At 39.4% G+C, this 22,433-nt stretch overlaps 3 protein-coding genes and 1 pseudogene across 3 annotated transcripts in view; 3 read left to right on the top strand and 1 right to left on the bottom strand.

Annotated features, from left to right (window-relative positions):
* Window positions 1-2,106, bottom strand: part of clstn2a (calsyntenin 2a) — a 135,811-nt gene extending 133,705 nt beyond the window's left edge. Inside the window, exon 1 of the mRNA XM_044027169.1 lies at window positions 1,874-2,106. Coding sequence (XP_043883104.1) covers window positions 1,874-1,946 — 73 coding nt within the window. The 5' untranslated portion in view covers window positions 1,947-2,106. The remainder of the gene's footprint in view (window positions 1-1,873) is intronic.
* Window positions 2,107-7,269: 5,163 nt separating this feature from the next.
* LOC122781928 lies at window positions 7,270-13,799 on the top strand (annotated as a pseudogene).
* Window positions 13,800-14,651: 852 nt separating this feature from the next.
* rbp1.1 (retinol binding protein 1, cellular, tandem duplicate 1) lies at window positions 14,652-18,234 on the top strand. Its single transcript, XM_044047088.1, has 4 exons — window positions 14,652-14,816; window positions 15,230-15,408; window positions 16,282-16,383; window positions 17,556-18,234. The coding sequence occupies exons 1-4, from the start codon at window positions 14,744-14,746 to the stop codon at window positions 17,604-17,606; spliced, it is 405 nt and encodes a 134-aa protein (XP_043903023.1). The 5' UTR covers window positions 14,652-14,743; the 3' UTR covers window positions 17,607-18,234.
* A 2,173-nt stretch (window positions 18,235-20,407) lies between these two features.
* rbp2b (retinol binding protein 2b, cellular) lies at window positions 20,408-21,806 on the top strand. The gene is made up of 4 exons (XM_044047082.1): window positions 20,408-20,515; window positions 20,911-21,089; window positions 21,412-21,513; window positions 21,734-21,806. Exons 1-4 carry the CDS (start codon window positions 20,443-20,445, stop codon window positions 21,785-21,787), a joined length of 408 nt encoding a protein of 135 aa, XP_043903017.1. The 5' UTR covers window positions 20,408-20,442; the 3' UTR covers window positions 21,788-21,806.
* The last annotated feature ends 627 nt before the right edge of the window (window positions 21,807-22,433 follow it).

The following is a 22,433-nucleotide window of genomic DNA, read 5'->3' as shown; positions in this document are numbered from 1 at the left end:
CTCAGAAAAGCAGAGTAAGGACCGATCAAGCTTGGGAAAAAAAACAAGCGAGAAGAAGGTATGATGAAATACTTCTCTCCCTCTGTGACATTTGCCCTTTGAATGGCGGCAGCTCAACAGAGCAGAGCAGCAGAGGGTGATGCTGAGTCAAAGGAAGAAAGAGACAAATGCAGAAATACTCGAGTGGGTAAGTGGAGGAGAGGGAAAAAGGAGGCATGAACGACAGAGAAGTGGAAAAAAAGGAAAAGCTTGGCATGCAGACGTTGTTTCACCAGTCATTGCACAGAAGAGGAAAGCCTTGAGTTATGCTTCTGTGTTCCACATTGCTTTCGCGATTTATGTTCCAGTGAGGATAATGCAGCAAGACGGCTCTGTAGAAAAGACACCCATAAATCTGGTCTTGTTTCGATTTGTTTGGGGTTTCTTCCCCGTATTCGATTTGTTTTGTTCAGCCTTTCTCTTCTGACGCCACCCGAATCCTCTCACGTGTCTGCGTTCTCTGGTAATCATGTGCTCTGGTCTATTTCCGGACTTCTTCTGAAAAGGTCTTCAGCGGTAAACCCTGTTCTCATGTAAATACTGTATTCTACCGAGCTTTCAGTGCCTGTAAATATGAAAACTACTCACTCAAATAACTCATTCTTCGAGTCTCATGCAACACCAAGGCCTTCATCTTTTCCCTTTCAGGCATTAAGTGGAAATGGCCTCACGGAACAATACCACATCTCCTCAAATCTGACAAAACAGCATTGATTTTCTTTTCCTGCTTTGAAGCCAATTCAGCCATTTTAGCCATTGGAAACTGAGTGAGTCATTGAAAACGGAGCTGTTTACAGGTTAGTCTCGCCTCTGGCTTCTTGCCACACGATCTTTAATGTGTGCGTGTGTGAGATCAAGCCTGATTGATTATCATAGCAAGAAATCATCTCCAGATCACTGGCCAACCAGCCAATCGTGACCAGCAACTAACCACTGATACCGTCAATAAATGTCATATTTGTGGTGTTAATCATTTCACCAGCAACTGGAGCGTGTGCCGTTCCGTCTAAAACATGAGGAACGTGCAGAGGAAGAGTTTCCCCTCTCCCCACTTAAGTCTGTCATAGACATTTGTACACAATTTTACTTGAGATTGATGTGTTTCAGATCTCATCCATCGTGCATATGGAGTATCAGCTGGTTTTTAATTAAAAAAAATACAGAAATGACAGGAGAAATTGTGAGTAAATGTTGAATTATGGACACATTTTGTTCATGTAACAAGAAAAAAGTGAGTCCACATATATAAAAAAAAAGTTTGGGAGACACTGCTCTACATCAATCAATAGTCAATCATCCATGATCGCCAACAACAATGAGTTTTAAATTGGCATTTGCGTGGATTTGTCTCATGTAATCATATGCATTCCAGAGGACACCACGTTTTCGTTGAAATAAAATGAAATGGGTGTTTGTTTACCGTATATTGAAAGCAACCTTCACTGCATCCCTGCTGCCTGCTGTCCACAGTATACTGGCAGTTAACTGTATTTCAACAACCCTTTTATGTATTTATTTGTTTATCTAAACGAAAACAATCACTTCACAGCAAATTCAGCACCACACGCTTTAATTACCAGCTGTCTGCCAGTACGTGACGCTTCAAACACACATTAATTAACTGAATACTGAGCAGAAAATTATTATTATTATTATTATTATTATTTTGCCAAACAAAAGTACAAAAAATGACGCGAGGAAGTTGTAAGTAGGACCGTGGGTTCTCTCCACGCTAACTTGTGCAACTCAAAACACGAAAAACAAAAAGCGAATCAGACATTTCGACGCCCAAGTTGTTTTTCATCATTTTTTTTTTCTTTTTTCATGTGCTTACCTTTCCCGCCGAGAGTGCGGGACTGACCCAGAATGAGGCAAAACAGCCACAGAGACAGTCCGGATATCTGCATGCTGCTGCTGCTGCTGCTGTTAACAACAATAATAATAATGGTGGTGGTGGTGGTGGTGGTGCTTCTCTGTCTTCTCCTCAAATCCAAGTCTCTGGATCACCTGCTCAGCGCGAGGAGCTTCTCCCTCTGCTGCGAGTGAGCGCGAGAGGCAGCTTATGGGTCAAGAGACATTCACTGAGTACAAGAGCTTTCAGAGAGAGAGAGAGAGAGAGAGAGAGAGGGAGTACGTTTCCGGTTATTGCTTATCAAAATAAAACACTAACATAACACTATGTGTTTGTTTTTTATTATTCATTTTCAGGGTGGCATTGCCTGCTTCCCAATCCACAAACATTACACAAGAAAGTAAATATGTACAGGTAGACAAAGACTTGTAATGAAACAAATAAAAGCAGTAAAAGGCTCAAAAGGCACTCAAACCAAAAAACAATTGTGCTGTCAGATAGAGATACACTTTTTACTGGTACATAACACTCATTTTGAACAGTAAGTAGTAAAAAAAAAACCATACAATCAGAAAAGCAAAAACATAGGAACATAAGAGATCACACAAATACAACAGTTACATGAAGAGGAAAACTGGCGGCTATTATACAGAGATGATCTCATTTTAAAGCAGTCTGGTGATTCCACTCTGACCTCTGGCAACCACAAGGGTTTGTTTTTTTGCTGGATTACTGGATTCTCTCTCTTTTTATGCACCATTTTCTATAAAAACTAGATATGGTTTCATTTGAAAATCCCATCCATTTATGAAATACTCAAACACACTTGCCTTACAGACTGAAACTAACATTTTACCCTCTCATCAGGTTGGGGTCCCTTTTGAAAAACAGTTGCATTCATTCAATCGTTCAATCATTCATCCTCTAATCCCCGCACACGCACGGTGAGAACATGCAAACTCCATGTAGAAAGGCCCGTGTTCTGATTGGGTCGTGAACCCAGGTCTTCTTGCTGCAAAGGCAAGAGTCAATTTTATTCATTTCATTTTTTAATTTGATATTTTTTATGTGGCCCATAGCATCTTTTCTCAATTATAAGTGTGGAATAATTCCTCAAAGTTGCATTTACGATTTGTAATTTCTTCCAAACAACAGTAATTTTATATTCATAATGTGTAGAAACTTGTTGAATATGCCTACATCTGCACATATGTGGTTATTAGAATTTTTTTTATTAGAACAAGTTTTAAATAGTAATTGGAATAAGGATGTCTTTTTTATTTCATTGAGACCTTGCCCCCTGACTTCTCTGTTCATGGCACCATATTCATCACATCTATCCCTCATTCTGACACTGGGTTTGAACTTCAGCAGAGTCAGTTTGATCATGTCTTCATGCCTAAATGCATCAGGTCGCTGCCGGCAGATTAGATTTTTTGTGTAAAAAGTGTTAATGTGTTGGCAGCTGGGTTTATGAGAGGAGAAAGGCTTTGACACCCAGGAACAGGCAGCTGCACCATCCTATTCTTCTCAAATGCAATAACTACAGTTGTTATTAAATCAATAAACTCCAAGCTATGGTAACATAGAAAACCAGACTCTTTCCAGCCCCCCAAAATTAAACAATGGTTGTTGTATTATGGGAGCTATGGGGATTGCAATACTATGAGCACTACTGTGATCCTATGGACACAGAGGGATTTGAGTTCACCACATGAAACAGCTTGTAAATATTCAGGATCATCCACCTCCTCCCCCTCACTAGGAGACCATTGTTTTTACTGTGAGGGATGAGTATTTTTATATGTGAGTGGATTCCAAGGGAACGTCTTTTTGTCTGCACTGTTGTTTGCGTGTAAAATATAATGTCGGTATGATTTGAAGACTTACTTGTTGACATCGTAATACTAAATTAGACAAGGTGAAAGTGCCTCACCCTGTTGATGTCCACTTCCTGGTTATTTTGGATTTGTTTAGCTGCCAGTTGTACGCATAAGTAAGGCTACATCTGGGAAGTGTGAACATTTAATCATGAGGAATAACATGAGCTCTGGATTTTTGGATGTTCTTCTTACAGCAGTATTCCATTTATAATCGAATGAAGCAGCTGTTGTGCTATGATGTGTTTTCATCCGTATCCTCCTAACAAGAGCCCGAACAGCGCAGCCGTACTACTCCCCCTCACAGATTTTTAGCCTTTCAGTTTTCACCCTGTGGCAGAATCACTGTTTTTCTCTAGTGGCCGTGTGTTCTTCAATTATTCCCCTGTGTTTCTCCCGCTTTTCTTTTGGGTGTGGGTGTGTGCTCTGGGGATTAGAGGGTGGCAGACCTCAAGTGACTTAAGAGGATAACAAAGATGGACACACACACACACACACAAACACATGTGCACATACACACATGCATATGGAGACAAACAGGCGGGGCCTCATTTACAGGAACACACAACCATGTACTCCCAGTTGACGGTTTCCATGGGTTGTGGTGGCTACATCACAGCAGAGCAGTGAAAACACACTTATTCCTTCTTCCTTTAGTGAAAGGTTTGTGACTCCTTAATACTGATACTAATATTGTTTTGGTTATTAAAACTCAGTATTTCAGTATTTATTAAAAAAAACCCCGCAAGATAAAATGAATCAACAACATGTTAGAAGAAGAATGAACACATTGTGTAAAGCCTGAAGATGTGACCTATAAACACACACGTCCAGGATATCGACATCAGGAGTTGTGTATTATCCCCACGGCGATTAACCAAGAGTGAGCACTAAGGGTTAAAAATGTTGCTCACAATCAAACACAGCCAATTTATAACTTATTTGACAGAGGTACAAATCTGTAGTTGTCAGTCAGAGGTGTGAACATGCACACTGTGCCACCTACACCTGAGTCAACTCTGAATGTAACTTTCTACCATTATCTCCAATTCATCCTCAGAAAAACTCATCCAGGAGGTGTTAAGGTGTTTTTGTGTGTGTGTGTGTGTGTGTGTTCATTACCGCTGACTCTAGTGTGACTTCACTCCTTATTGTGTAAGACAAACTCTTGTTTTAACTGATACAAGCTGAGCAACCAAGTTAATGAATAAGGACATGATGAGAGGACGATTTAGTGACAAAAGTTATGATATGGCACGAAAGGATACACACAATATCATGCGAAATTAATCAGTTTATTAACATTTGAAATTATGAAAAGTCAGTAAAAATCAGTAATCCACAATTTACAGCGAGGGTAAACACTGACCATTACAATGACCTTGTTTATAAATGCGGCTCCAGTGTGTACAAACATGTAACCATAACTGCTGTCATTGGGCAAATAATTGGAAAAGCCATTTGCTGTAGAGTTGTTCAGAAATCCTTTACCGGCTGCAGTACAAACAGTCAATTAGTGTTCGACAAAGCTTCTCCCTTCCCTCTGACAAGCAGTTAACAGCAGTGAAATAAAAGGTTACTGGGAGCAGAAAAGTGTTTGATGCTGCATTGCCGTAAAGGTCAGCATAATATTAAAGTAACTTTTCGTTTTCTTCTCTTCCAGAAAGATGTTGTTGTGACTATGCAAATGAAACTCACTGCAACATTTTTTAATATACACCAGTCATTGTATTAGATACAGAGGACACCGAATAAAGTGGCATCTGTGGTCTTCTGCCACTGTCGCCCATCTGCTTTGACATGTTGGGCTTTGAGACAGGGTCCTCTGCATATCTGTGGATTTTTACCTTTCTGTCATTATTTTTCACCCGGTACGGATATTTTTCTCTTATTTCTGGCATCAACAAAGCATTTTTGAGAAATGCCATTCACTTGATATTTTTGGACCATTCTGTCAACACTAGAGATGGTTGTGAGTGGAAACTCCATGCAAACAACCATGCCATGTTCAGAGTTACTTTAAATGATTTTAATTCCCCATTCTGACACTCACTTTGACCTTCAGCATGTTTTCTTGACCTTGTGTACATGCCTAAATTGCTGCCGTGTGATTTTGCTAGTTTTATGATCAGGTGTACCTAATAAATTGAAGCACGATTGCTGATCACTCTGCTGTACAAATCATGTCCAAATAAATAGTATGTGTTTCAGCACCATGGATAGCTCTGTTCGCTCAGAGTTACCCGTAACCACCAGGGATCGCACTTCAGTCGAGTTTTCACTATGGAACCATGGAGCGGCAGCTCCGTTGATGCATGGAACCGAGACAGTGTGACACACTCACTTATATTGCACGTAAAGAGAAGGTAAACAGTTTTGTTTTTTTTATCAGGCTGTCATTACATACACTGTAACGGACTGTGACTTATTTAATTTCCTCCCTTTAAAGTCACTTTCTTCATACATTACAATGTGTGTTTGTTTTGCGTTTGTAGGCTAACTGACGTTAGCCGCTTGCTCGATGTCATGGCTGAGTACAGGCTGCTTCACACGGCTGTGTTCTGAAGTTAAGAAAAAACTCACATTTTGTCACATTTGTCACAAAATAAACACTGTTTTAAAAACTGTTCTGGATCTGTGGACATTTAATTGAATACCTTTCGTTTGTGGACAAAACTACATATTCAGTGTCATCACAGGAAACACAGATAAACACCTTTTTCTCCATTTTATGAGATTTTGTTGACCAAATAAACTGATGGATAAATTGAGAAAATAATCAACAGATCAAATAATCAAGAAAAATATCTATGTGTGACCACAAAAACCTGTAGAAAGAAAGCCTACTGTTTTGTAATTTGTAACATAATTATATCACTACATATTGTAACAGAATGTGTGTTTTAAAACCTCAACACACACACAGTATGATGCTTTGCTCTGCATTACCACTCTGTCTCCAGAAAGGTTTAATGGTTAGTTCAGTACTTACTTTAAGTGTTTTGCACAGTGTTTAAGGTATATGCTAAGACTAAGCTTATATTTCTTAACATAATCAGCTCTGTAGTGCCCCCCTCTCCCCCACTGGTTCGTCACAGATACGACAAACTGCTATTTGGTCCTTGTACTAACCCAGACAAGGAGTGCATATTGTACTAAATGTTGGCTGTATTTTTTATCAGTGTACATTTCCCTCCAGGCTCCCTACATACACACATGTGGACATTAAAATAAAATACCACTAAAGCTGGTTCACTTCTCCAGTGTCTGATTTGTTAAAGCTCCTCCAATTTCTCCTCTCACTATTTATACATTTGATGCCTTGATGATACTTTAGAGAGAGAATGGAAGTGCAATGAGCTTACCTCTCACTGTGGCCACCTATACAAGAACTGTACACATACATTGTGTGGGGCTTTGGGATAAAGACTCCCACCAAATGAAAAGTTGGTTGTTAAGTTAATGCAGCTAAGGCAAATCTCTTTAAAATGCTACCACATGGTTCAGGATGATGAAAATGAGTTTCAGGTCCCTGTAGAACGTTGTAGAGGAGGCTTTCTACTGCTTAGTTCTTTTCACCGTCGTGTCCCATTGTCCAGTTCCCGTACAACATTGTTGACATTTCCTTCTGCTTTTCTGCAAGGTTCTTTGGCCATGACGTGAGGGAATAAACTGAAAAGGCTAACCACCACATTGCACTAGTCTTGTTAGCCTGTGGCTGCTTTAATCCCATCACTAACCAGCACATGAGGCTGTTTGAGCTGGCCACGGACCACATGCACGGCACAGGTCAGATCCGGTCATCCCAGACACTGTGTAAAATTAGGATTTGCACTATATGTAAATATAAAAATGACAAATACGCGTACATTATTATTTTGATAGGTTGACAGTATAATAGAGAAACATCAAGGTCAAAGCAACCCCTGTATAAGATTGTGGACCCACACAGTTTTTGTCTGCTGGGTTTTTTGGTAACCAATAAAGAGAGTCAATATTGAAAGAACTCAAACTGAATGCTAAACATTGGTTCATGTCTCCTTAATATCAAATAATAGGCTGTTTTAGTATTATGTGGCCAAAATATCAATAAACACAGGCTTTAAGCACACCACATTTCTCCTTTTTTTTTCTTAAATATAGTTACAAAGAACAATCAAATAAAAGTTTGAAAATGACATGCAGTGATAATCATATGTTCCTCTCCATGTATGAACCTGATCTGTCCCTTAGTGGCTAAAGTAACAACAGTTACAAAGAAGAATCAAATGAAAGTAAACTTTGTTTTATTGACTGATATTGATTTCAAAACTACATAACTTTGTGTCACACGGTCCAATATAGTGGCCGTGTCAGCAGACGCTGTCTCTTTATGTAAACCCAGGACTATTTGTGTCTCAAAGCAGTGATGAATGAGCGTACTGGCCTGGTCACATGTTCATAACAATATCATTGTTATACCTTAGAGTTGTGCTGGTCCTAAGTCAGCTCCTGGAGTAGGATGCTTTATGAGTATGAGCAGCATTTCACTGGGCAGGGAGAGATCAGTCATAGCCTTTGTCCTTGAATGTAATGTAACAGACTAGTTGTTATGTTGGAGCCTAAAAATACTGCCTCAGGGCAGTCAGTGGTATTTATTTGTTTTTAAAATGGATGACAGCATATAACGTGGTTAATGTGACTGGGGCTGTGTAGGTTAGTGGAAGTCATGTTGATTTTTTTAAAACAAACTTAAAGAGCCAATGGTTTATGAACGCAACGTTAACTGACAATGACAATGAACAAACAACACGTATTTAACACTAATTATACATTTCAATTCACTATAAACCATCACTTTATAATTTGCCATAGGGTGATTGTCACAGTAAGATCTGACAAAACAATAATACTTTTGTTTATTATCTTATATGGTGTTTATTTTATCTGCTGATTTATAGTCTACTTATTTGTCAACAACCCATAAAAATTGTGTAATGATCTCTCCCTTCAGGCAAGTACCAGGTGGTGGGTGGCATTGTGTCACCTGTGAGTGACAGTTATGGAAAAGCAAGGCCTGGTACAGGCTAAGCACCGGATTGTTATGGCAAAGCTGGCACTGCAGAGCTGCAACTGGGTCACAGTTGATGAATGTGAGAGCCAGCAGCCAGACTAGACGGAGACAGTGGTCACTATGAGGTATAAAACAAGTTTATTGCTCTTCTATTGCTTCTTTGCTTCAGTGGGAAAAGAGGGTTGCCAGGGTCAAAGTATGAGAACATTCTAGAACAGTTCCTTGGGTTGTGGCAGCCTTTGCCTCCCCTTTACTGTCCGCTGTTGTTGACAAGCACCTCTGTGATTATTTAATCTTGTATTACAAAGATGAAATAATCAGTACCTCACCTCTCCTCCTCCCTAACTTTTTAGCATGATAGATTTTGCCATCAGACACGCTCACAGCGTTTTATACATTTTGAAGACCCCAGGTCCAAACTAGCTTTCATCGTTTTGGTCAATCAAACAAGTGGAACAAAGCACAAGACAAGTGGAACAAGTGCTTTTAATGTTACCTTGTGTTGAATGCAAACTCAAGGCATTGCAGTAAAAGAGCTCAGTGTCATTTTTCCGTCAATGAACATCTTTTGAAGTTGTTTAGGATTACTGCATTCATTTCAATTTAAAATTCAGATTGGTTAGCCACTCAAACAAAGTATATTCAGTGCAAATTACAGGAAAAAAGCCATTATTTTGCACCAAAAGACTTTAAGTCAAAGTGCTGTGTCTCTAGTATACACTGATTCCCCATTTTTTCAATTATTCCTTCAGATTTCTATCTGTATGGGCTGTTTACATATTACACATATTATTTCCTATCAAGCCTAGCTGAACCCTTTTCTTCCAAAGCATGTCTCATCATGAAAGATGTTTGTCGCACTAGAGGACAGATCACAACAGGGTGAAGGGCTGACTTGCTGCTGCTCTATATTTCCTTTGGCTCATTTTCTCTCCTTTCACATCCTTCTCTTTATTTCATGGGACATAAGATACAAGTTTTGTCCCTTTTTCTTTCCTTGTCCTACTTTTACCGTAGCTCCAGCAGAACACATAGGGATGCCAAATCCTCTGTGGCTCATCTACCACCCTTCGTTCAGCTGTACATGTCACAGAGTGTTGCCATTTCCTCCGAGCCTAAATCATCATCGTCTCTTGAGGACTGTCAGACTCGACTGGACCTGTGGCAGATCTGGGTTTTTCCCGGGGTGAACTCAGAGGTGATAGTTGTTAAAATGATGGCACAAGTGGGAGCCATGTAGTTATGAAAAAAGCTGCCTGGCCCATGCATATAGATAAAGAGAGGCAGACGCAGGTGCTGCATTCATAATGAGACGATCTGAATGGAAAAAAATCTGGAGGTTGTCCCACTTTATGTTGCAAGAGTTTTACTGTGCAGAAACATTTACAGTTTGTGTAGCTGACTATAAAGAAAGTAATCAGCAATGATACATTTATACCTCACACTACATTAACATGTACACATACTCTTTGCACATTTAAAAGCTCCCTATGCTTAATAAACGTATCCCTCTTTGTTCACCCCCCCAATCTCTAAGCTGTGTTTGTGTAACACTGCTGCAGATCAAGGCATGAAGTGGCCTGTTGTCAGGCCATGCCACACGTCATCTCATTCCTGAACACACACACACGCACACACAAAGCTGCATAAGAGGGAGCGCCTCTTTAAGAAGCTTTACTTGAAAACAGTGAAGGTTTTCATTCTTTTTAAAGGCTCCTCAATGAGTCTTTCTTTGTATTTTACTTCAGTTTAATGGCATGGCGATAAAAAAAAAACAAAAAACAGGCCAGTTAAGAATAAACATACTGAGAAAATGAAATAATACACAAGTGCACATAAAACTGGTGATACACTGTACCAGGTATTATTGTCCCTAATTCGCTCATATATCATTGTCTACAGGGCCGGTACCATTATGGACGTATTTTAAAGGAATATGAGCAGAGCACAGGAATGCATACCAACTCCAGCAGCAACACTGCGCCCATCTCAAGTAAGAACTCCTTGTTATTGGTGAGCTGGGGTCAGTCAGATAAAACAGCTTTCCACAATTTTCTACGAGTGAAGTGCTACTTATCAAATGGTAGACTTGATAAATATTGTATATTAAAAGTGTATGCACTGTGGATACTTACTGTAAAACATATTTTTACAATTAACAGCTATAGACTGTCTGAGACCAGTGCTTGGGCAGAACATACTGAGTATCACTTTAATGTGAGCCTTTAACCCTTAGGTGCATCCATGATAAATTGCCGTGGGGATAATACACAACTCCTTATATGAACGTCCTGTTTTTTTTAATCGTCTTGTGTTGTTGTTATCATTCATTTTGTATCTAATTTTTAGTAGTGATATAAAGTAGCAATAATTGTACAGAGGTCACAAAAACAGACTTAGTTTTTCTTGTATTTTGTTCATAAAAATGGGCCAAGTGAACTTTGAACTGTGACTTTTTTCCTAATTTCAAAAATTCTATGCGATTTTAAACATTGTGAGTACTTTTTGCTCAGATGTGTTTATATCAGGGGTCTCAAACTCGCGGCCCCCTATTACATTTCATTCGGCCCACCCCTTAAAATCAAGTTATGTGTTATTACTGACTCATTTTGCACATCAAATGTGTTTTTATTGTGAACTATATATATCGTTCCATATCAAAAAAAACTTTTATTCTGAAACTCTGGAAACATTCTTATCGCCTCTGTATATACTGTACATTTTAACATAGTACTGGAAAAAAGCAGCCGAAATGCTTTGTGTTCTAAGGGTTAACAGGAACAGAGTAAGAGTTAATCTACATATAATGTGCCTGTGCAATGTGTTTCTGACTATATGTGGTTAAAGAGTATTAGTGATTTAAAAAAAAAAAAGAAACTTTCTAAGACTCATGGTCTTGCATGCATGTGTGCGTCTTCTAGTTGTATAAACTATCCAATCAGTATTCAACACCATTTTCGCGGATTATCTTTGATTTATCTAACATCATTTACAGAGGTGTCTGGTTAGGCCCTGCTGTTTTTTTTTTGTTTTTTTTTTACTCATTCCTGCTTCAATATAACAAATTTCATGAAAAATAGAAGCATGGACAGGAATAGTCCTGAGACCTCATCAGAGAGACAGACGATCAAATATTTATTTTATTTGCAATGACTGGCATTTCTGCAAAAAGAGAGAGAGAGAGAAAAAAAAAGAGGGGGAAAAAAGAGAAAAAGAATATTTTTAAAAAGTCTGTTAAGTTGGTTTGGTATTTTCGTCACATCAGCTCTATTTATGCAACACCAGTTCACAGAGTTTGCTTTGGGTTTTTATTGAGAAAGGGTAATTTGTGTTGTTATGATTAACTTCAGCCTCCAGCACCATGAATATCTAAGATGTGTAATTTGTGGTAAGTTTTAGTCTCTTTGCTCTACTTTTTATTTGGTCCAGACTCAGTTTTTTGTAATGTTTTTAAATGTTTCTCTTCATATGAGCTCTCTATGAGGAAACACTCACACTTTAGTCATGTATATTGAATTCCTTTTTTTAATTAACTGTGGATCAACCCATTTTCCTTACATTGATATTGTCAAATGAGCACAACTTTAGGCTTGTCTTTATTTTTCATCATTACTGCTTCGAATAAAAACAGGGACTGAGCTATCAATGATTTTAAAATGGATATTTGAAATCAGACAACAGTCATGAAATGGAAACATCTTTTATATGACCAATGATTGAATATCCGTTGACACATCATCAGTCATCTTAGAGTATAATTACAATGATGGATCATTTTAAGAAGTCCAGTGTGTAAGAATGAGTGTTATCTAATGGTGAGACTGCAGATTTTAACAAATGATGGACTCCTCCTCTCACACCTCCTTTTCTCTAGCACATCAGGGAACTACGATGGCCTTTGCATACCAGAAAGAATGTCGTTCTTCATTTGCGTAGAAAGATTCATGCCTAATGCACACTCTGGCCAGTGTGTCCTTTCGTGCTGCAGCAGAAATATGACAACATAAGATGGTGGCACATAAAGTAAGGCCCGTAGCACGTAGAAAATTGCTTATTCTATGTCTACAAGAATCCAACAGTTTTTATTTAAAGGCAAATTTTACACACTGGTCCTTTAAATTCAGAATAAATTTAGTCATATTCAGCTGTAGCTACTACATGTTACATGTCAAGTTGTTTTCTCCTCACTTCAGCAACATGATCTGTCTCTGGCCTCAGGCTTCTCTCCTCAGCTGAAGCTCCTGGAGCCGATCTCCTCAACACATTTCTGATCCCCAGCTTGATGAGCATGTGGAAGAGGTGGTGGGGCATTTCGGCCTCGTCTCTGTCAGCCGAGGTGAGCGGCAGCCCAAATGGACCGTACATGAGTCGGACACACTCTCCCGCCACCAGCAAAACATTTTCCTGGTTAGGGAATGGTTGAAGAATGAGACGAGTGCCACAGAAGTGCAGCGGGCTCTGAGGCGAGGCCTCAGTTTGGATTACCTGATCCCGGACCCTGAGATTGCACAACCTTTACACTGAGGACAGCGAGAGGAAAAATAAGGACACAGTGCTGAGGCCAGTCTGGATGACTGATTGTCAGACGTCAGTTCTTAACACGGGAGTCCTCAGAGAGTGGATTCACTCACAGATCGCTGCTTTGCCTTGTTTGCTTCCACTCGGCTCCAGAGCGGAAGAAGTTTGCACAGCCTGCACAAACACATTTGGCCTAAATCTTTTTCAAGGCATCACTTTGCATCTTCACAAAGCTGTGTCTTTTTAGTTCATACACACCATTTCACAGCAGTGCAATTAGTTCTAAAATCCTGTCTATGAAGTATTTCTTGTCTTATTGGGTGTCTTTTTTTAATGTATTTCCTGGGTTTAAAAAGGTTAAAAGATTTATGTGAAATAATTTTCATATGGAGGCACTACCCCTCCATGTGACCTTCACTGTTGCCTTGCAGTTAAAAAGACCTGGGTTTTTACCTGAACAAGGGCCTTTCTGCATGTTTGAGTTTGCTTGTTCTCCCTGTGTGTGTGTGTGTTTTCTCCGTTTTCCTCCCACAGTCCAAAAACATGCAGAGTTTGAGTGTCAGAGTGAATTGTTGTTTTCTCTCTGTGTGTTAGCTCCACAACTTAAGGGCATCATACGATTTTTTGTTTTGGAAGTGAATTGAAGTCAATGTAGAGTCCTAAAAAGGATAGCTGCAAGAACGTGTGTGTGTGTTCCACACAGTGTAGCTGAGCCTAAGGATTTAGACAGTGGGTTGGGTGCAGCTGGCCCAAAAGAGAGATTATCAAATTAATTGAGTTATTTAGGCAAGACAAAAGATGTGTCAGGCCTTTTGTGCTGCATTTAATTATTGCAGCTGGATAATTTTAAGCTCAGATGACTCTGCTTTTGTGCTCCGCTTATTATCCAAACCCCATTCAGAAGAAGCAAGGGCTGATCAATGTTTTAATTGATCCTTGTGTGATGTGTACCCAGTAGATTGATTATTGATGGCCCAGTAATCGTAATGTGTTCATAACAGCCGCCATCTTACACAACACAGAACCAAGCCAAATCTGCCACACGTGGAATTAGACACTAGTGCGCCTGTGTCAATTAATAAAGTAAATGTATTCAACGTAATCCAAGGCAAGCAGAGTAAGCACTCTCAAATATAGAGCACACAAGTGTATTGTATGTACTGTATGTGTATTACGCTAATGGTCCCAGCGTACAGTGCATACAAAGGAAGTGCACTGGGGATTGTGGTGTTACATGGTGTTGTGTGGTGGGAGGTGTGAGGAACAGGTAATCGGATTAAAGTGAATTTGGTTTAAATTGAGGGTTTTCACAGCCGGTTCTGCATTCCATTTCACACAGCCGTCCACGGCAGACCTCCTCAGTGACCAAGAGCAAGCAAAACCTGCGAGAACACAGCCAACATGCCTGTTGATCTGAACGGATACTGGAAAATGATTTCTAATGACAACTTTGAGGAGTACCTCAAGGCTCTTGGTGAGTTTAAAAATATTTGTTAATAGTATTGTATATCAATATGCGGTAGGTGACCTATTGATGGTAGTAGAACATTTGTTCAGGTTTAAAAGTCAGTCTGCAACTGTATAATTTATTCCATAATATTCATATAAATAATAAGATTTGTCCTCTGGTAGAGTGAGATTATAGCAATTAACATTTTGTCTTATCTCTCAGTACCAAAATAAAGGAGATAGAAATATATAATATCTTCCATTTACTTGTATTCATCATAAGCAGGAATTCCAGGCAGTTGTATTACTTTTACCTTTGCTTTACCACCAAACAATCAGAATATTCTGAAGCTGAATAACTGCTCTAAATCTCCCTGCTTCTCACTGCACCCTCCCTGTTTTCTTTTAAATTTTACCTTGCCCCTGGACCGGCCACAGATGTGAACATTGCCATCAGGAAAATTGCAACCTTGTTGAAGCCTGACAAGGACATCAGCCACGACGGGGACCACATAATCATCAAGACCCTCAGCACCTTCAAGAACTACAACATGGACTTCTATGTGGGCAAGGAGTTTGAGGAGGATCTGTCTGGAGTGGACGACAGGAAATGCATGGTAAATTTCCTGACCAGTGTATTCTGGACAGACTTAATACATTTTAATGAAGGTGCTTGATGCTTTTGGCAAACCTGCTAAACCAGTAGTTATAGTTATGCAGATGTTTAAGTCAGGTGGCACTGCTGCAAGTGTAGCGCATTTAAATGGACTTTCCTCAGTGGCACTGCTCTAGAATTTAATGAGCATGTGGAGGCCAAACAAAATGTTCCTCCTGTATTTATTAAATAAGGGTCGCTGGAGCCAATCCCAGTTGACACAGGGCGAAAGGCAGGCTACAATCTGGACAGGTCACCAGTACATCACAGGCCCAACACACAACCATTCACTCTCACATTGACACCTACGGGCAATTTAGAGTGTTCAATTATGTTTTTGGACTGTGGGACGTAAAGTAGCCAGAGAAAACCCACACCCACACACACACACACACACAGGGAGAACATACAAACTCCATGTAGAAAGGGCCTCATTTGGTGAGCCTGGGTCCTCCATCTGCATTTAAAACTCTTTAAAACTTTCCAGACTCCTGTCAGTGTTTTGCTGTAAGGCAGATTGATGGCACATATTGCAGGTAAAGAAGTGAACGTGGCAGAGAAATAAGTCAAGAATTTGATCGGGCTGTGTCACTGAATACTGAACAGGCTTAAAGATTTCCTGTGGTCCCCCCGAGATAAACCTTTTTTATGCTGATTAGGCTTATTATAGACTAGCTGTAAGCTGTTTTGGTGAGTGGCAAAAAGGGAAGGTCACGTGGCAGAGGAGAACTGGGCCTCTCTCTCGGGATATTGTATGTGTTTGACTTAATATCTACATCTACATTCTCATTTTTAATGCTATGATGTTTCTGCCTGACCTGTGATCCCAATACAGACCACAATCACTTGGGAAGGAGACAAGCTGTTGTGTGTGCAGAAGGGAGAGATTGAAGGAAGAGGCTGGACCCACTGGGTGGAAGGAGATGAGCTCCATTTGGTAAAAACAAACAAAAAAAAACAAACCCAAAAACAAAACATAACTTCCTCACATGAATTAGATGATTGCAGTTTGGACACTTAAATTATAATCCCAAATGCCTCTCAGCAATGTGTTTGGTGCATATTTTTTAAATGTGTGATTTCAGCGGTTCGAATTAGCCCACTGCCTCAAGCACTAGTAGAATTAGAATATGTGAAGCGCATGAATGCAGAAAATTAAGCTGTTCAAAAGTTACAAGCACACGGTTAATTCTATTTCCATTCTTACAATTAATTTGTAAAGTAAAGTAAATCACATTTCCTTGAAGAAAAAGACTGTGCTGAGTTCAGACAAAACAATAAACAACATTTTGCAAAAGTTTTTCTCGCAGTCAAATGAAGAGAGGAGAGCAGTAATATGTCAAGTCATTTTAGAATTAAAAAAACGTTCCACTTCTTCATGACTGGTGACCTCCAGCGATCAGCAGGCATCAGCATCAACTTCTGCCATGTTATTATCTTGACTTTGCAAAAACTAATTTCAGTTAGAGAGACTTGAGTCACATTTTTCCCCCCCAAACAACTCCTCTGTGAAATTATTCATAGTGTGGTCCCAATGTGGCCTGTATAATGAAAACATTTGCATCTGAAAAGAATTCAAAGTAATGACTAGCACATTATCATTTTCATTAGCTCAGCATTATCAGATTTACCTCTGTATGATTACTGCTATCAAAGCTAGGAAAAAAATAATCAGCCAAATTATTTGGTTTAAGTGGCGCCAACAGATGTTTTTAATCAGCTACCATGAAATTACTTATTAGTGTAATGGTTCCCAAGAGTTGGAGGAGTCTGAAAGCAGGGCAACAGTGGCCTCTGGTGGCAGAAAATAAATTGCAATTTGGACAAATAACGGAACTGAAGAAAACTGTCACTGTTTTCCTCAACAGTGACCGGAATAGAGTATATTTGATATCATATAATGAATGCTCCTTTATTCCTGTGGTTCTAAATTATTGTTGTGTGGGAAATCATATGGACTCTCTATGTTCAAGTATGGGAATATTATTTATTTGAACATTATGTGTGCCACGTTGACCATGAACCCATCCCAGGCCCTAGTTACTGTAGTTTCTTTCTCTTTTATAATGAAATCCAAAATCTTACCGTGCTCTGTTGTTTCCTCCACAGGAGCTGAGAGCTGCAGGAGTCGTTTGCAAGCAGGTGTTCAAGAAGACCTAACAAGGCTGCGGCTCAGCTGATTTCACTGGTTCACGCACTCACACACACACACACACACACATACACACACCAGACACGTCCCATGACTCTGACACACCTTCTGACCCATTTCATACATGATGCATGATCTGGTTACCATTTTTCTGGAGAAGCTGTTGCCGTTTCTCAACAGCACCAATATTTATTTGTATTACAGGAACTACGTCAGTGTTACATCAGAAAGGATGCATTCCTGTATGTTTATCTTAATGTCGGTGCTCTTTACATGTTTAGATGTGTTGGATTCATGCAGTATGCATGTTTAGCTGCTGTGATGGGAGAGCCACACTGATAATACAGCACACGTATAGTATGGCCTGTGGTAAATTTAATTCATGGAAGACTGGCACAGTTGGAGCCAATGAAGAGAGGAGAGGAGTAATATAAGGCAAAGGGTTAATTAATTTCGGTTCTCTGAATAATTTATGATCTTAAGTTTGGTTTAGGACTGTGAACTCATTGGTGACTGATGCTTCGTCTCCAGAAGGAATATCAGATATGATACATGTACATATGTCCCTCCTAAATCCTTTGGGACGGTGTAATTGATTGTAAAATGACTCAATCAATAAATTATTCAGTGCTCAAACATGTCACTTGTGGGTTTTTTTTTAACCTCGTGTGAGACCTTTATTTTCTTGAAAAGTCACATTAAAAGTTTTGTGTGACAGGTCTACTATCCGTACAGCCTGGTTTCTTCATTCAGCACTGAATAAAATGTTACCCACTGTGTCGATACCTTCATCGCAGGGAAACCGTTGTGGTGACAGCATTTTTTCAGCCAGAAGGAGATTCATACGAATCTGTGGTTTGCAGAAATGTAGAACGGCAACATATGATCCCAGTGAATGGGAATGGATTGTAATACAACCAGACACAACATGGAAAATAAACTGCTCTTACTTACCCAAGTTTGATGTTGGAAGCTCCATTAATCTGAAAAGGCCTCTCGTGAAATGCATTAGGAATCGAAACGGCCTTGACATGCATAACTGAAAAGTGAAGAAATGAAGCCCTATGAGGTTCAACCAAACACCGTGCTCTCATTCAGCTCATCTGTCAGCTCACTTTGAGCGTTGCCATTACCAACCACGCACTTCATATAAACTGCCCAACTCGCACTCTCATTCTTCTTCTCCTGCTTCCTGCTGCTCTGCTTCCTGCCGCCTCTTGTGCATTCCTACCCCACTACCACCCGAGCCTCTACCTGCAGGCTCTGTTTATGGTTCTCCAGGGGGCTGAATATTGATCTTGCCCTGCTCTTGCTTCGGCTGGTTCAAAGAATTATGCTGTCAGGGAGGGGGCCAAGCACATTCTGATGCCGGAGTCAAATCTAAATTTACATTTATTCTCAATAAAGCATTTCTATGTATGGTAGGAGCAATCCTGTGCTCAGTAGTTCGAGCAGTTTCAGTCCAATGATTTAGCAACATCTGTGGTTCATGGTGGTGACACAAGAGTACTTTATAAGTTCCAGACTTCAATTACAATACTGTATTTATCAGTCACTCCGAGCTGAGATTTGTGTGGCGATACTAATGTTTGGAGCAGCAACATTTTTCTTGTTAATGTTTTGTGCGTGTGCACGATATATGATCCAGTGTGGTGGCTGCATTTAATGGATACATCTGAAGTAGTGATACAGTAAGAAAAATGGGCTTATGTCATTCAAGAATTACAAATCATTTCATGATCATGGACTTTTAGGGAGAACGTGTGGATCTAACTCTTGAGAATTATGTTTCACTTGTATGAGCATGTGACACTTTGTGGCAAAACTAAATTCTCATTATACGATAATGAAATTCACTCTGTGTATGCTCAAATATTACAAATGTTTCAAGAATAAAGTCATAATATTACAAGAATAAATTTGTGATGTTTTCCAGAATAAAGCCGTAATTATTATTCAAGCAAAAGCTCAGATGATCCGCTGCGACCTGCGTCAAGATGAGGAACACGGAGCATTTTGTGAAGTTACATTTTGAATTTGGCTTCACAAATTCTCACATCAGCACCGCATTATCTTTAGCATCAGAACTTTGAAAAGATTGTGCAAGAAACTGAGTCTGTTTGGAAGAAAGAATCACACAGACTTGGAGGAAATGGGCGGTACAGTAGTGGTCGACTACAGGGATAACGCTGGTTACATCTGTGTGCTGCTGCTATTTAATAGTAATACTTTAGATAATGACAAAAAAGAAACTTTATTCTCGTAAAATTACGACTTTATTCTCGTAAAATTATGACTTTTTTCTCGTAATATTATGTCTTTATTAATATTACGACTTTATTCTTGGATGATTAAAATTTCTTCTCTCTTCAGTTTGGTCCTAATACTCCGTCGTAATATGTGCCTCGAGGCAATAAGCAAATTTGTGGTCTTTTTAACTGCAAGACTGAACTTTATTAACCTTCATGCTCAAAGTTCAGGAACACTAGTTTGGTTTTTGAGTTTGCCTCAGAAAGAAAAGATCAAATAAAGAGCGATAACCACTGGCAGATGTTGTCTGTGTCAGTGTACAGTATGTTCAGCACATATGAGAGAAAGTATGGTGGGTGAGTGAATATAAGGCCTCCAAACACATGACCTTACTGTAGTAACCACCCCCAGTGACCGTGTAAAGTTGGCGGATCTGCACCACTCCCCTTCAAGCTATCTACATACTCATCAATAGTTCTGTGGCCTCATGCCCCTTGACTCCCTTGACTGATATAAAAGCAGGACACCCTGCACCTTCTTACATCGCCACACTGTCTAAAGTCTACACACACACCCGTGTCACCAGCTGCCGACATGCCTGCAGACTTCAGTGGGAAATGGATTCTGGAAACCAGTGAGAAATTTGAGGAATATTTGAAGGCATTAAGTAAGAAACGTTTGATTGTTTCCAGTTCAATTTTGGTCTGTGACCTCTTTGTCAGGTGTGAAAGCCACGGGCGATCACAGAATGATGTGACGAGGTGGAGCAAGCTGCAAAAGTGGAAGAAGTCATCCAATTTCATGCTCTTGTTTTTGTCCTGCTCTTCCGAGTTAATGCAAAACTGTTTTTGTAAAAGATTTGCATTGAGTCCAACTGTTAATGCATATGGTAATAGTCGGCATTATTATTATTATTATTATTATTGTTGTTATTATACAGTAAATAATAGCAACATTTTCTGGAGAGAAATTATAATCCCCTGAAATGACATTGTTTGCTCATCTTAACTTATGACTTCTCTGAATTTATTATATATCCAAGTTTTTCTATTATGGCCACAGATATTGACTTTGCTACAAGAAAAATCGCCATCTCCCTGTCTCAGACCAAAGTGGTTACCCAAGATGGAGACAACTTTGACTTCAAAACCCTGAGCACCTTTAGGAACTATGAGCTCGCCTTCACGGTTGGCGTGGTGCTTGACGAATACACCAAGGGACTAGATAACAGAAACATCAAGGTGGGTCCGTTTCACTGACAGGAGTCAGTCACAGTTTATATAATCTTTACATTTTCCTTTGCGAATGGGACGGCTGTGTTATCTAAATGTGCTGACAATGATTGATCAGGTGACCACAGATTTTGATTTGTACCTCTATTATTGCCAAGAAGATAGGATACGTTGTTTTTCACTAATTGTGTCTATTAGGTTGCTATTGATTTTTGTGAGACTCCACAATTTAGTGAATACTTTTAATAGAATGTTGTTAAAGAGATGGGTGGATGGTGCAGAGGGAAACTATGAAGATTCTTTTGATACAGAGTTGTGTGTTGTCTTGTAGAGTCTGGTCACCTGGGATAAGGACATGCTGGTGTGCACCCAGAGAGGAGAGAAAGCCAATCGAGGCTGGAAACACTGGATCGAAGACGATAAACTCCACCTGGTGGGTTTAAAGGAACAGTCATAATAATTTGATTTGAGGAACATTTGAGCCTAGGCTCACACATGTGCTGGTCTGCAAAATAAGAGAAATGTGTTGGATTAGTGGCAGCATTGCACAGCAGAATTGGATTATTCTGCATGTTGGAGCAATAGCAGCATTACTGCCATTTATCTAAGTTTCTATAAGTTACTAACATTTTTATTTTCTTCCCTCCTGACAGGAGCTGACGTGTGAAGATGTGGTTTGTCATCAGGTGTTCAAGAGAAAAGAATAAAATAAACTCAGTAAACGAGGTGTTTGTTTTTAAGTAATGTTTTTTGTACTCGTGAGTAAAGTGAGTAAAATTGGTTCTGCATATTGTATTAGAGCAAACCTGTTACTACTTCAGACAAAGAAAAGACTTAAGTGACAGTAGATCCTTACATGCAGAGGTTGCTTGGGAGTCTTGTGAATGTATTACATTCTAAATCATGTACAATACACCAAATTTACCTGACTCTGAGAAGAATGATAGCTTTCATATAGGTTTCACGCACATTGCTGACTGTAGGACCCGTCTTACTGTTATTCTATTTGAAACCAATACCTAAATCGCCATCTGGTGGGCAAATATGGCAGTGTCCTTCAGGTGAGTTCAAATGAGATCGAATTGTGAAACAAAACCTCTGGACTATTATTACATAACTGAAGGTCTATAGTTTATCCTAATCCTAATCTAAGATTCACATGTAATAAACTCAGGAAATAATAATAACAATAATAATAATAATGATAATAATAATAATAACAATAATAAAAAGGGAATTTAAAGTGACACAATCCAAAGTAAATCCATGTGCAAAGTGACTTGTTAAAAAAAGAAAAAAAAGCTTTCATTCATAGTGCAATGTAAAATGAGTAGACGATCCTATTTTTCTAAC

The sequence above is a fragment of the Solea senegalensis genome, linkage group LG1, assembly GCF_019176455.1.
Source record: "Solea senegalensis isolate Sse05_10M linkage group LG1, IFAPA_SoseM_1, whole genome shotgun sequence".
Taxonomy (NCBI): Eukaryota; Metazoa; Chordata; class Actinopteri; order Pleuronectiformes; family Soleidae; genus Solea; species Solea senegalensis.
The sequence above is the reverse complement of the archived record's forward strand: the minus strand, read 5'-3'. Positions and strand labels throughout refer to the sequence as shown.

Bases quoted from the DNA above. Each gene is read 5' to 3' on its own strand.
- rbp1.1 (XM_044047088.1), top strand. From the start codon at position 14,744: ATGCCTGTTGATCTGAACGGATACTGGAAAATGATTTCTAATGACAAC. The intron at 15,409-16,281 runs GTAAATTTCCTG...ATCCCAATACAG, and splicing joins TGGACGACAGGAAATGCATG to ACCACAATCACTTGGGAAGG. The intron at 16,384-17,555 runs GTAAAAACAAAC...TTTCCTCCACAG, and splicing joins AAGGAGATGAGCTCCATTTG to GAGCTGAGAGCTGCAGGAGT.
- rbp2b (XM_044047082.1), top strand. From the start codon at position 20,443: ATGCCTGCAGACTTCAGTGGGAAATGGATTCTGGAAACCAGTGAGAAA. The intron at 21,090-21,411 runs GTGGGTCCGTTT...GTTGTCTTGTAG, and splicing joins TAGATAACAGAAACATCAAG to AGTCTGGTCACCTGGGATAA. The intron at 21,514-21,733 runs GTGGGTTTAAAG...CCCTCCTGACAG, and splicing joins AAGACGATAAACTCCACCTG to GAGCTGACGTGTGAAGATGT.